Here is a 12,852-nt window from a genome sequence, read left to right as displayed (position 1 = left end):
GCCTGTGGGAATACCTGTGGGAATGCCTGTGGGAAAGCCTGGGGAAAGTCTGTGGGATTATCTATGAGAATGCCCGTGGGAATGCCTGTGGGAATATCCATGGAAAAGCTGTTTTCCTTAAGAGAACAGCTCTGTATCTGCTCCCACATCGAGAAATAATGTCCTAGCCCGTCAAGCTAAGCCATGACAATTTTAGGTTAAAATTTTTTTCAAAGCACATTTTAAAAATCTCCCAAGAAGGCCTTATAAAAATCCTAATACTGCATCCACAGACACCTAATGTTAAGCACGTATCACCTCCGGGTGAGTCCCCCAAATGGCCTAGTAGGAAAAGATAGTCCTCAGTGACTAAATGAGTGAATGCAATTCACAGTTGTTGACTAAAAGCCAACTCAATGTTGGAGGACACCTGCCAAAAATGGCAGTTGGAGGGTTGGAGCAGTTCATCCTGAGCCATTTTTTCCTCACAGTAATGAGGCCATTCCTAGTTGGTGACAATAAAACCATGTCATCTGCGTAGAAAAGACTTAACTTTCTGTTCCTCTTAGCAAAGGGCAATTCATTCAGCTCATTCAAAAATTCTTTCAAGTCATAAAATACTCATTAAAGGGAGTGGGGACCAACGTACGTGGCTCTTGCGCTGTGCTTGAAGCTGTCGTCTGGTTCTCAGGACACCCTTTCTCCCGACGCCAGCCCTCACGCTGAGCTGGGGTGCAAGTTCTGGAGAAGCGTCTGAGGTGGGGTGGGGACTAACGCTGAGCACCTGCAGTTTAGCCCGTAATTGGTTTCTCTCCACGTAACTAGTTTCCCTCCCCTGAGTCAAAGGCCAAAGTCGGTCATCGCTGTTGCAATTCGTATATTGTTCCTGACAAATTTGTGCAAGAGTGGCATAAAAAGGTCAATAGCACGGAGGAAATGTGCTGAAAACCCAAAGACTTCCTCATAAGAAATATCAGCCTGAGAAACCCAGACTTGCAATTTATAAAAGAGGAAATTGACAGACAGTTTAGTTGGAATATCAAGTAAACCAGTGGGCCCAACCCTGGGGAGGAAATAGAGGACGGTCCCTGTTTACAACGTGGGATAATCTACCCTATAGGCCCATCCAGACAAGACCACATGTGTGGAATCAAGGAAAGGAGGCAACTTGGCTATTGAACACTTGAGATGTTGCAAGTCCAAATTGAGATGAACTGTAAGTGTAAAACACATCAGATTTCAGATGCAGTATGAAAAAAGAATGCAAAATATCTTGTGAATAATGTTATGTTGATTACATGTTGAAATGATAATATTTGAATATGTTATGTTGGGTGAATAAAATATGTTATGAAAGTTAATACCACTTTTTTAATGCAACTATTAGAGAATTTTTAATTACGTGCATGCACACTGTGGAAGCCACCCCCAAGATGACCCCTAATGATCCCCCGTCCTGGTATTCACATCCTGTGTAGCCCCCTCCCGTGTTGTGTCAGGGTTGATCTGTGGGACCAATAGAATATGTTGGAAGGAATGGTATATCACTCCAAGGTTAGGTTATAAAAGATACTGCAGCTTCTACCTCTGTCTCTCTCTCAGTCTCTGTTTCTATTTCTATGACCACTTATTCCGGGGGAAGATAGCTGCTATTTTGTGAGCAGCCCTGTGGGAGAGAAACTAAAGCCTCCGGCCAACACCCATGTGGGTGACCCTTCTTGGAGGCGGGTCCTCCAGCCACAGTCCAACCTTGAGGAAACTGCAGCCCAACCGACATCTTGACCACAACTTCCTGAGAGACCCTGAGTCAGAACCACCCAGCTAAGCCGATCCTGGATTCCCAATCCTCAGAAATTGTGTAAAATAATAATATTAAGTCTTAGGTAATTTATTACACAGCAATAGATGACTAATACACAGGCATTATATTTCTATTGAACATCACTGGTCTCAAGCTTAAAAAAAAAAAAAAAGAGTAAGCTTGTAGAGCAGAGATGCCAACCCTGGCTGCACATTAGAATCACCCACAGAACTTTTCAAAATTGCTGATGCCCCAGCCTCACCCCAAAAGAATTGAATCAGAGTCTCTACAGATAGAGCCCCGGCACTGGTATTTTCTAGAAGTTACCCAGGTGGTGTTAATGTGCAGCCAGGGTTGAGACCACTGCTCTAAGGAGATGATTCTCCAATGTCATTGAGCTTAAATCAACACGGCATCGAGGGCTTCACCACTCCAAGTGTGCATCCGGATCTCCTGGGAGCTGTTGGAAATGCCAGGTCTCGGGCCCCAGCCCAGGTGCACTGAACCAGAAGCTGAATTTTAATAGGATCCCCAGGGAATTGGATGCACACTGAGGTTTTGGGTATCCATTCAAAACTGGTCCTCAGACATCTCGTCCCCCAGATTCCCGCTAAGGATAACCAGATCCCAGAATCCGTTCTCCCATAAACGTTTATTAGGCTGCAAGTTGTGAGTGAGGTCTCCCCAGAGGGATTCTGGCATAATTGGTGTTGGGGATGGGGTGGGGTCCAGACGGGGAGAATTTTGTGAAAGTTCTCCCGGGGGATTCTAAGCCGCAGCCAGGGTGGAGAGCCGTCAGCCGAGGGTGGGGGGATGGGAGACACCCTAACTGCTTCTCAATCCCTGAGTCTCTCATCTCGCCATGCTGAGCGGGAGTCGAGAGTTTAAAGATGTGTCGCTTCCATACAATGTGGACCCTAGAAGCCAACTGCCCCATCTAGAACTTACCTAAGAAACAGCAATTTCTTCCAACTCAAGAGAGAGAAAACTCGCCACGTGGGTCTGACCCACAGGCAATGCGTGCCTCTCAGCAAGGTGCTCTCCCAAGGGGGCTCCCAGAGGAGCACTGAGGATCAGGGGCAGTCACCTGAGTCCCCTCCTTGACAACTAACCCCCGACAAGTGCATGGCTGCCGCACAGCAAGAGTTAAATTTGACAGCAATACTGTGACTGCCTGCAAACTCCTCTTCACACGTCCGCTCGCTTCCCTGGCCGCAGTTTAAGAATTGTTTTATTTCTCAGTTCATTTGGTTTCTTTTTCCTCTCTGATAGTCTTTATCAAACCAAGAACTACAATGGCAAAATCTACATTCACCCGAGTCAAAATGAGCCAACAAAGCCAGTCTTAATTTGCCAACAGCTCCGTTGATAATGGGTAAGTGGTAAACCCAAAGTGTCTCTTGGCATCCCAAGAGATTCTCAGAAAAAGCAGTTTCCATCAATTTGAAAGTTCTAGTCCTCTCTTTGCCATCCCTCACCCTTGGAGGTGCGGCCATGAGACCTAAAAGCCTTCGCACGGCAATACTCCCTGCTAAGGTGGGAGGGACCTTATCACTTTGTCTCTGGCTGGAAAAAAAATGCCTTCCTAAACATAGTTATAAATAAGACAGGCTAACTGTAATACAATTTACAGCACCGTCTCCTTCAAGCTGTTTACCATCATTTGTAATTATTTTATCTACTTGCTGCTTGTTCATCTGATCTATAACTCCATCGGGGCAAGAGCCGTGCTGGTCTTACCCAGTATGTTCCTCCTACTTAGCCTGGCACCAAAAGAATGTTTCTAAATGAAGGATTGAATGGAAAGCTTCCCCAGATCCATGCCACACACTAACATCCAGAAATACTAGATGCTATAAATCCACTGGTGAGGAATTGCCCTCTTGGCTTAATACAGCTGTCCGTCAGGAGATGTGACCTATATATAGGAAATATATGTGGATCTGACATAGTTCTGCTCCAGCGCAGTTCAAGCAGGACTGTAAGCCTGTGCCAATCCTGATATTCTTCAGAGCTTATTATGACTGACTTTAAATATGCTATGTCATGGAGGGTTTGAACCATCACACACAACCAACGTCCAGGTAGACGGCACGTACCCAACCAGAGCGATGTGAGCCAGGTCCAGCCTCTCTGGTTAGCAAATCCCGGAAGGAAAGAACTCTGTTCTGTCCTGCGCAGTAGGGATCGCCACTCCCCGTTTTCTCTAGGATCTGCCCGGCCTGCTTGGAAAGACAAGTTCTCATTCCCAAACAAGGGGGCATAAGGACCTGGCGGGCTCTGGGAAGACTTTGAATGCTCTCCACAGAATCCAAGGTGAAAAAGAATCAGTCAAACACGAACCCAAAGAGGCAGGTCTAGGCATCCTGCTTCCCCCAGGAAGCCATATCAAACACAAGTCTCAAGGGCAAAGAGTACAGGGACAAGGGATCCACTGAGAAGTCCTGATCCTCTCACCAGACCATTCCATGATGGGCCATCTTCATGTCCTTGTCCCTGATCCCTCAGCTCATATAACCTAGCTCATAGGACAAGGGCCCTCTTCTGCTCAGGAAGCCAGCGCCACAGAGTCCCAAATGCAAATAGGGTTAGACTCTAAAAAATTCTCTGGAGGAAAGTAGCAGAGTGGGAGCCCCACAGACCTCAAATCTCTCAACCATCAAGCCACGGAGGTCTCCAGACACATGCTTCTTTGGGAGTGCCTTGTTAAAACTCAGGATTTAAAAATCACTCAAAGAGGCAGTGTGGCGTGGTGGAAAGAGTTTGGGATGGGTGATAGAAAGATTGGGTCCAAGCTGTGACTCTCCCCGCAGCCAGCAACTAACAGAGAGAGCTCGAGCAAGTCACTTCCCTCGTCAGGCTTCAATCCCTTCAGCTGGACAGCAGGGGCAGTAACTCCCAATTCCCATGGAGCCTGGGAGCCTCAAAGGCGGTGCTGGTGTAGAGGGCTTTGGAAAGGAGTCAGCTGTGAGCCACTTGAGGCGTGCTCCGGGTCAGTCAATGTGTCATTTCCTCAAGAAGAGCGACCGCCCCCGCACACATGGGCACACACCTTTCCAGACGCAACATCCCCCATCAAAACCCACTTGATCTGCCACACACCTTGAAGCAGACACTCTTGGTCGTCTCCCCAACAGCGGTCACCTGCCTTGTTCCTGCTAACACACCCCCAGCTTTGTCCAGGAACTGAGCAGCAGAGTGATAAGGACAGCGGGTCCCCTGCAAAGTCCCAGAGTGGACACTGAATAAGGCAATCTGTCATGGTCATTTCATTCTTTCTGCCAGTGATTGGTTTAAGGACACGCACGTGACCCAGCCCCGGCTGAGGGGAAATAAAGGGACTCGGCTAGGAGACCTCTGGGAAAGGGTTTCCTCCATGATAAAAAGAGTTGGGGAAGGCAAGCCTCCTCCTGCGGCCTTGGGAAGTGTTGGCAGGAGGCCAGGAGGTCTGGAGCTGCAGCGACCACCTACCAGCCACACGGGGACAAAGCCAATGCCCACAGACACAACCAACGCACTGGGGACGGCAGAGGAGGAAGAGGAAAATGCCTGGCCCTTGCTGTTGTTGCTGTGTCTGAATCAACCTGCCCAGGATCCCCTACTACACACGTTATCACGTGGACAACAAACCCCTGCTGTGGAAGCCTCTTCAGGTTGGGTATCTGGTTACTTGCAGCAGATCATCCGCATACACACTCCTCCCGGACTCCAACACACACAGCCTATAACTTGTCTCCATCTTATTCGGGTCCCCAAGGTTTGTCCTAACCCCATAGTTCAGCTCGTGAACCATTGCTCACAAGAACACCCGTAGCTCGGTAATGCCTGCAGAATAAAATTCAAATCTGAAAACACTAAAGTCCCTCCCCTCACCTGGCCCCGTCTAGCTCATCCCTCTGCTTTGTTTTATTCAGAACGTGATCGCGAATGGAAATTATCCTGGGTCTTGGTTTATTATCTGGCTATTACCTGTCTGTTCTCAAGGTAAGCCCCACAAGAACAGGGAGCTTGTCTGTTTGGATCACAACCGTCTTTCCAACACGGCGATCACAGTCTGGCACATCAGAGTGGGTACTTACAAATACCCGATGGGTGCATAAATGGACAGACGGCTCCCACCTGCCTTTCCAGCATAGTCCCCCTAAACACCTCTTCAGAAAATGAAACCTGTCTCCCATCAATGAAACACTCATAGTACACCATGCAGGGTGACTGTGTGTTTGTGTGTTTAAGAGAATTAAATGACAGAATTGTGTGTGTTGGCTTCCCTACCTCTCTCCTTCCTCCACGTCCAAGCCTTCTTTGATCCAAACAGCCACACAGTCTCTTACTTGTCTGAACTCCCACAAGATCCCATCACTGACCACTGACCACTTTCCGCATGGTCTCCCTGGCACATCTGCCACCATCTTCTCCCCGCCACCCCGACTCCCTCCCCAGAATGTGCGTCCCTCAGGGCAGGGTCTGTATCTCATTCATCTACATCTCTCTAGTGGTTGGCACATGATAGATACTTAAGAAGAAACATTTGTGGGACGAACATACTTGCGAGTGCCAGGGCTGTGGCTAACCATGCGGCAATGGTTTGGGAAGGAGGGCAAGGGTCTGGGTCCACACCACAAGGGGTGTTTTTCTTAACTTTCCAAGGAGTGAGGCTCACCCCAAAGACAGGCAAAATAAAAGGAAATCAAATGAGGTGCTAAAAATGACAGGCGTAACTCTGGTGACTTCTCTCTCTGAGTCTCGGTTCATCTGTGCAATGAGAAAGTTGGACCAGGTGGTCTCTGGGGATTATGGCAAAGGGAGCAGAACGTGGGTTTTAGAGCTGAGCTCACCTGGATTGAACACCACTTCTTCTGCTGTGCACCTTATACCCACCACTCCACCTCTCTAGGCGCATCTCCTCGCCTGTAAAATGGCGTTAATGACACCAGTAGATGGGACTGTTGGGTGGAGTAAACATGTGCACAGCTCCTGGCTCCATGGCATCTCCTCCCCTCCTTTCCTGCCTCTGCTGCTTCCAGCCCTGAAGTCCCTGTCTTCCCTCTTGACCGGCCACCACAAGTATCCATCACAGCTTCTCTGCACCAAGTGGAAGGAAATTTGCTCTCCCAAGGCAGTAACTCCTCTAGCCAACCAACGGTGGGCCTTTCTTCTGTGGGACTGTGGCCTTCTGACCATGAAGGGTACACAGCAGGCCTTTCCCTGTGCATCCAGCAAACTGGGCCATTTCCTCCTAGCACAGAGAACTTCATTTCCCAGCCCCCTTGCGTCTAGGCAGGGTCATGTGACTCATTCTGGCCACACCATTTGGCCATCACCATTTGGAAGGAGCCTGAGTCCCTGAATGGATGTGCCACTAATTAGACTGGGACACGGGTGAGCAATGATGCTCCTAAGATTTTCAGGTTTCCTTGTTACTGCCACAGAGCCCAGGCTCCCCCAGCTAGATCAGACAGCCCAGCACTTGCAGGGGGCACAGCTCTCGTCCCCATCTCAGGTGAGTCCCTCACTCTCCTGGCTCACCCTCCTCAGGGAGTGGGGATCAGCCTTCTCCACCCCCACCCTCTGTGAGAAGGTCTGGATTCTGATGTCCCAATTCACATTCACAGTCTCTCCGGGGGTATCTGTCACTCTCATGCAGATCGGCTCCGTGTGGCCAGCACAGCATCCTGGAGCTCCCCAATGGAGTACTTAGAAATCAGACCTTGCCATGACATCCACTACACCCCCGTGGTCTTGGCCTCAGTTTCCCCACACACACCCTAAGGGCTCAGAAGGCCTTCCCCCTCTGATACTTGCAAACACTGGAAAGCATATTCCAGAGGGACTGCCTGCAGCCGACACCCAGCAGCCTGCACCCTGGCCCAGCCTCCAGCCTATATGTGACCCATAAACTCTCCTGGCTGAGTAAACACGTTTTATTGGGGCTTGGGACATTTCCTGGCCATCCTGCTCCCACCTTCCGTTGTCCTGCTCTGGCCTGGGCTGTTCCCCAGCATGGCCCCTCCCGGGGGCCCCAATACCCATCCTTCAGTTCCCCTCCGCCCCCTGCCCATTCCTCTGATACGCATATGCTCGGTCTTAAGGAGGTGGAGAGTTTCTTCCCTTATCAGCCGTTCCTGCCCCCTCCTCCCTGGTTACACAGTAATTGGGAGCAGAACGCCTGGCAGGGGCAGGTCGATGCCTGTCAGCTCCCAGCCGGCAGTTTACTGGACACAGAGAAAGGGTCCCTTCAGTGCTGTCTCAGGAGGCAGGTAAGGGCATGCAAGTAGGAAAGAAGCAGAAAGGACCCCAAAGGAAGGAGGAGCCACCCTGGGCCAGGAGCCTGTGGGGAGACTTGTGAAGTGAGGTTAGGGAGAGGAGAACTGAAGAAAGTCGGGGCCAGACCAGAGACACCTGGGGAGGTTCAGAGAGCAGCACTCAGCCCAGCCCCGTCACGGAGAGAGAGCCTGGCAGGGACCCACTGAGCCCCTCCCTGAGCCTCCACCTGCAGGACAGCAGAAACACGGGCTCCGGGAGGCCTCTTCTGGAGTCTTCCAGCAGCAGAAGTGAAAGGAGTCCAGGAGGGTTTCTGGGAACACCCCTCAAGCTGCGGTGTGGCCCTGGACTGAGTTGGCCACCTGGGGCCCAAGGGAGGCACTCCAGCCTTCCAGAGGCCTGTCCTGAGCCAGCAGGAAAGGGCCACGACCCAGAGAAAGGGCAAAGGTGGACAGACTGCTCCAGATCTCCTCTGGGGGCAGGCTCCCTCTTCCTTCCGGATCTTTGCCTTGTTCCCCACTGGCAGTGTCCCCTGTAGCCTAGGCTGGGGGCTGTGAAGGTGACCACCCCGGAGAAGACCCTTCATAGTAAGACTGAACCCAATTTGGCAATGGTGACCCCCTTGACACTGAGCCGGCAAGGGCTCTGAGCCCACGGGCACAGGGTACAGCCCATTCCAGCTCCTCCGACGGGACCTGCCTCCTTGATGCCAGGGGTCTTTTGAGGTGGCCCATGGAAGTCCCTGCAGAGATGGAGTCGTGCTTGGATAATCCGACATGAGGCTCCTCATTCTCCACGTCTGCCTGCCCTCTTGATTCCAGGAGATTCAGAGAGGAAGTACGCACCCTCCTTCGACAACACCCTGGGCACACGCAAAGCCCCGCTCTGCCTCTCCTCACAGCTGCCCAGAGTGTGCCCAAGCCGGCCCTGCTCTCTGTGGGGTTATGGAGAGGAAGAACTTGGGGTGCTGTGAAGCCCCGAAGAAGCTGGGCCTGTCCTTCTCCATCGAGGAGATCTTAAAGAGGCCTGATGAGAGGAGCCATGTGGTCGGGCCGGAAGGGGCAGGTGGAGGGGGCACCAGGCAAGCAGGAGCTGCGGGCTTCAGGCTGGAGAGGGCCCCAGAGGACCAGCCCCAGGGTAAGTGGCTTCTGGTCATTTCTTATCCATTCCCTGGGTTCCAAGACCCAGCTAGGCTCAGGCAGAAAGAAAGCTGTTTCGTATCAACAGAAGACAGGACTCCAAAATTCAGAGAAGTCAGGCACTGAGCTTTCGGCCTAAAGACCTCTCTGTCTAGCCCAGACCGAGGGCCAGATGCGGACACCAAGCCTCAGACAGGTGCAGAATGCAGGCACCCAGGGTTCGTTCCCGTAACCAGGCCGCCACTGAGAATGCTTGTTACCGTCTATTGACCCAGCGTTTACAGTGTGGCAGGCATCGTCCTGCAGGCTGTGTGTGTCTCCTCTTTAACTTCAGTAGAAAAGCATGGTTATCACAACTTGACAGATGAGGAAACTCATCCATGGAAGAGAAGAGGTAGGTGACGCCCCCAAACTACACAGCTAGTAAGCAGAAGAGCTGAGTCAGGACGTGGCACTGGCTGCCCCCAAACCCCTGCTCAGTCTAGCACGTTCTTCTCCTTCATGAGCAGAGTTCATCCTGCACAGCTTGTAATGGCTGAAGCTTTGCCCAGGATCAGCCCACGCTGATCCAGGGTGTCCCTCAACCCAGGCCAGTGGCCCACTCCAGGGCATGTCCCCAAATAGCAATGACCAGGTAGATCTCAGACCCCTCCTTGAGAACCAGCTCAAGTAAGGGCATTGAGGTGGACACAAGCACCCTGCTATGAGTCAGGAATCCGCAATGTCGGGATCAGTTTTACCCCAGCCTGCTGTGTGACCCCAGGAAAGTCCCTTTCCACTCTGGCCTCAGTTTCATCCCCAGTGAACCACTTGGGCTGAGGGGGGAGGAAACAGAGATGGTGATGTCTCAAGGGTCCACTGGAGTCTGGTAGTCGATGAGCCTGGAGTATTTCACGGGAGGTTCCCAGTTCTCACCTCCTTTCTGCCCCTTTAATCCAAGGAAAGGCTGGGAAGGAAGCTCGGGTGAGCCCGTGATGTCCTCTCTACTGTACACAGAGCGCCACCCGCTCCCCTCAGTCTAGTCTTCCAAGAGGGAGATGTGGGGTGGTGCTGAGCTGCAGACAAGGGGAAGACCCCTGGAGGCTACAGATCCCGTCCCCAGGGTGCCGGTGAGTTTCCCTGTAGCTGAGCCTATCAGTAGGAAAGCAGCTCAATCTTCAGAAGTTCATCAATAACTTGCAGGGAATTGAATGAGCATTCACAGAAGCAATTCTGGGGATCTAACCTGAGTGCCCCTTGCTGCAGCTACATAAAACCCATGACCGTCCTCTCTGGAGGAGAGAGAGAGAGAATAAAAAGAGAGAAGAGAGAGAGAACAGGTTCACTCTCGCCTCCCAGAACAGCTTCCCTTCCCCTAGCCTGACAATAGCTGATGGCAACAAGGAGGCCACTCATTCCAGTCCCCCACTGAAGATGCTGGCATGTTCCATGTCAGCTATCCAGCGGGACCCAGAGCAGACCCCCCAGTAGGCAAAATAGCAGTCATAACGTCAGACAGTGCCCTGTGGCTCTCACGGCACCCTCACGGCCATTCTCTCGTTGAACTGCCACAATTGTGAGCCCCACCTCAGAGATGATTAAACCAAGAAGAGAAGATAAGTCACCTGCAAAAGCTAGTGAGAGGTTAGCACTAGGACTGAACCCTGGTGGCCTGAGACCATCCCCTCTAGATTATTCCTGAATGTGGCTTAAATCCATACATCTCCCACACTGCCAGACTTCAGCATTTCCGAAAGCCCAGTGAGGGTCCCACTGGTAGTTTTCAAGATGAGTTTAAGGGGTACGCAGACAAAGATGACTTATGTCGATGGTTCTGTAATTATTTCTACACTGACCTGTTTATGACACATGATACTGGTAATCCACTTATGGTTATGATGTGAGGTTTGCTTTCAAAATAAATTTATTTGTTTAAGCAAAACAAAAAAGTCTATCTGGGAAAATGCTAAGCGGATAATGATACAGAAGGGATGCCAATGTGGCGGAAAGTACAAAGGTAACTTGCAGAATCTGCAAATGAGCTGGAGTCTGTGAGACCCTGGGCAAGGAGGGCCGAGAGCCGGGATTCCAGAAGCCTGGCCTCTAAGCTGTAGTCCGGCACCAATTCGCAGGAGGACGTCAGGCGAGACACTCCCCTTTCTGGGCCTCTGTTTCCGCATCTGGAACATGAAAGAGCAGAGCTAGAACATTCCTGAGGCCCCTCCCAGCTCTGGTACGCCATGACTAATTCCGCAACAGACTGCTTGCTGAAAAGCCTTGGCAGTTTCACCCGTGGTCATTTTCCACGGCTGAAGCTTCCTCTCTGCAGAGGGGGTCTCCACGCCAGGAGGGCAGGGGCGGGGGGCTGGGAGGGGCGAGCCAGAGGGCAAACCCTCTCACAGGCCTCCGCCTCTCCTGTCCTCACAGGAGCCCCATCCCCCAGGGCTTGCTGCTGCGGCTAATGCCCCTCCATCTCCCTGTCCTGCCCTCCTCCCGGCACGCAGGCCCCCTGGGGGAACGGGCAAGAGGACCAGAAACCGTGTGTCCAGGGCCCTCTCCTGCCCCAGTAATCACTACAGAGGAATAAATTCCTCTTTGTCTCCAGGGAACACTTAAAGGGCTTCATGGAGTGGCTCACGGAGGCCAACTGGCAAGCACTACCTCTCCCTCCCAGGGACCTCCAGGAGCTGTGAAATGCAGCATTCCAGACCAGCACCCAAGACTCTGACTCTAGGTCCAGGGTGAGGCCCAAGAGTCTACAAGCTCTCCCAGATGATTCTAATGTAGGCGATCTAAGGACCACTCTTGGAAGTGAGGCTGAGGCCCAGGGAGGCAGGGCGGCTTGTTCCAAGCTGCAGGACCAATACGTGCAAGAGCCGGGGTCAGACCAGTTATCCAGGCCGAAGGCCAGGGCTCTGCCTCCCTCGTTTCTCCTGGCAGGGACCAAAGTCCCCCGTCCCCACATCTTCCCACCCTCCCCAGGCCTCTCATAATCTACGGCTTAGAACTTCCCGGTCTCAAGCCAATGGGAAAATCCAAGAGGGTCTCCCAGCTTGAAGGGATGCTAAGCCCAGCCACCTGCTCACTCGTCCTGAGAGAGTAAACCCCCCGAAGCCCGGGCACCCTCCAAAGTCAAGGGAGCCCCAATCAGGAGGAAGATGCTTTGGCCTGGAGGCTCAGACCCTGGGAAGAGTCGTCTCTGCACCTGTCCCACTAATGACCCTCTGCAGGGAAATGGTGACACCCGGGGGGGAAGGGGAGAGGAAGATGGACAAGGAAGAGACCACCCCAATGGGTAAACTGGTATGGGTCTTCCAGCCTGTGGGGAACCCAGATATATTCCCTGGTCTGTTCATGAGCCGCTGGGTCACTCAATGAATAATTGCTGAGTGCTTACTCTGGGCCAAGTCAGGACTAGAGAGGTGAATAGAACCAGATGTGGTGACCACCCAGCTGGCACAGGGTGGGGTCAGCAACAATGAGAGTCCTGGTGACACCACCTTGGGGCAGTGCTGACTTCCGCCCATCTTGCCTGGTGGAGGGGCCAGGGGCACCGTGGAAGTCTCGGGATTTGAGAAGTGTGCTGTAGCAGTGGTCAGCAGAGCTTCTCTGCAAAGGGCCACATAGTAATTTTAAGCTTTGATGGCCAGATGGTGTCTGTTGCAATGACTCAACTCTGCCATCACGGCTGAA

At 52.0% G+C, this 12,852-nt stretch overlaps 1 protein-coding gene across 1 annotated transcript in view; it reads left to right on the top strand.

Annotated features, from left to right (window-relative positions):
- The window catches only part of ISX (intestine specific homeobox), a 49,326-nt gene that overhangs the window by 19,757 nt on the left and 16,717 nt on the right, over positions 1–12,852 (top strand). Inside the window, exon 4 of the mRNA XM_046646706.1 lies at positions 8,943–9,178. Coding sequence (XP_046502662.1) covers positions 8,943–9,178 — 236 coding nt within the window. The remainder of the gene's footprint in view (positions 1–8,942; positions 9,179–12,852) is intronic.

The sequence above is a fragment of the Equus quagga genome, chromosome 19 (genome assembly GCF_021613505.1).
Source record: "Equus quagga isolate Etosha38 chromosome 19, UCLA_HA_Equagga_1.0, whole genome shotgun sequence".
Classification (NCBI taxonomy): domain Eukaryota; kingdom Metazoa; phylum Chordata; class Mammalia; order Perissodactyla; family Equidae; genus Equus; species Equus quagga.
The sequence above is the reverse complement of the archived record's forward strand: the minus strand, read 5'-3'. Positions and strand labels throughout refer to the sequence as shown.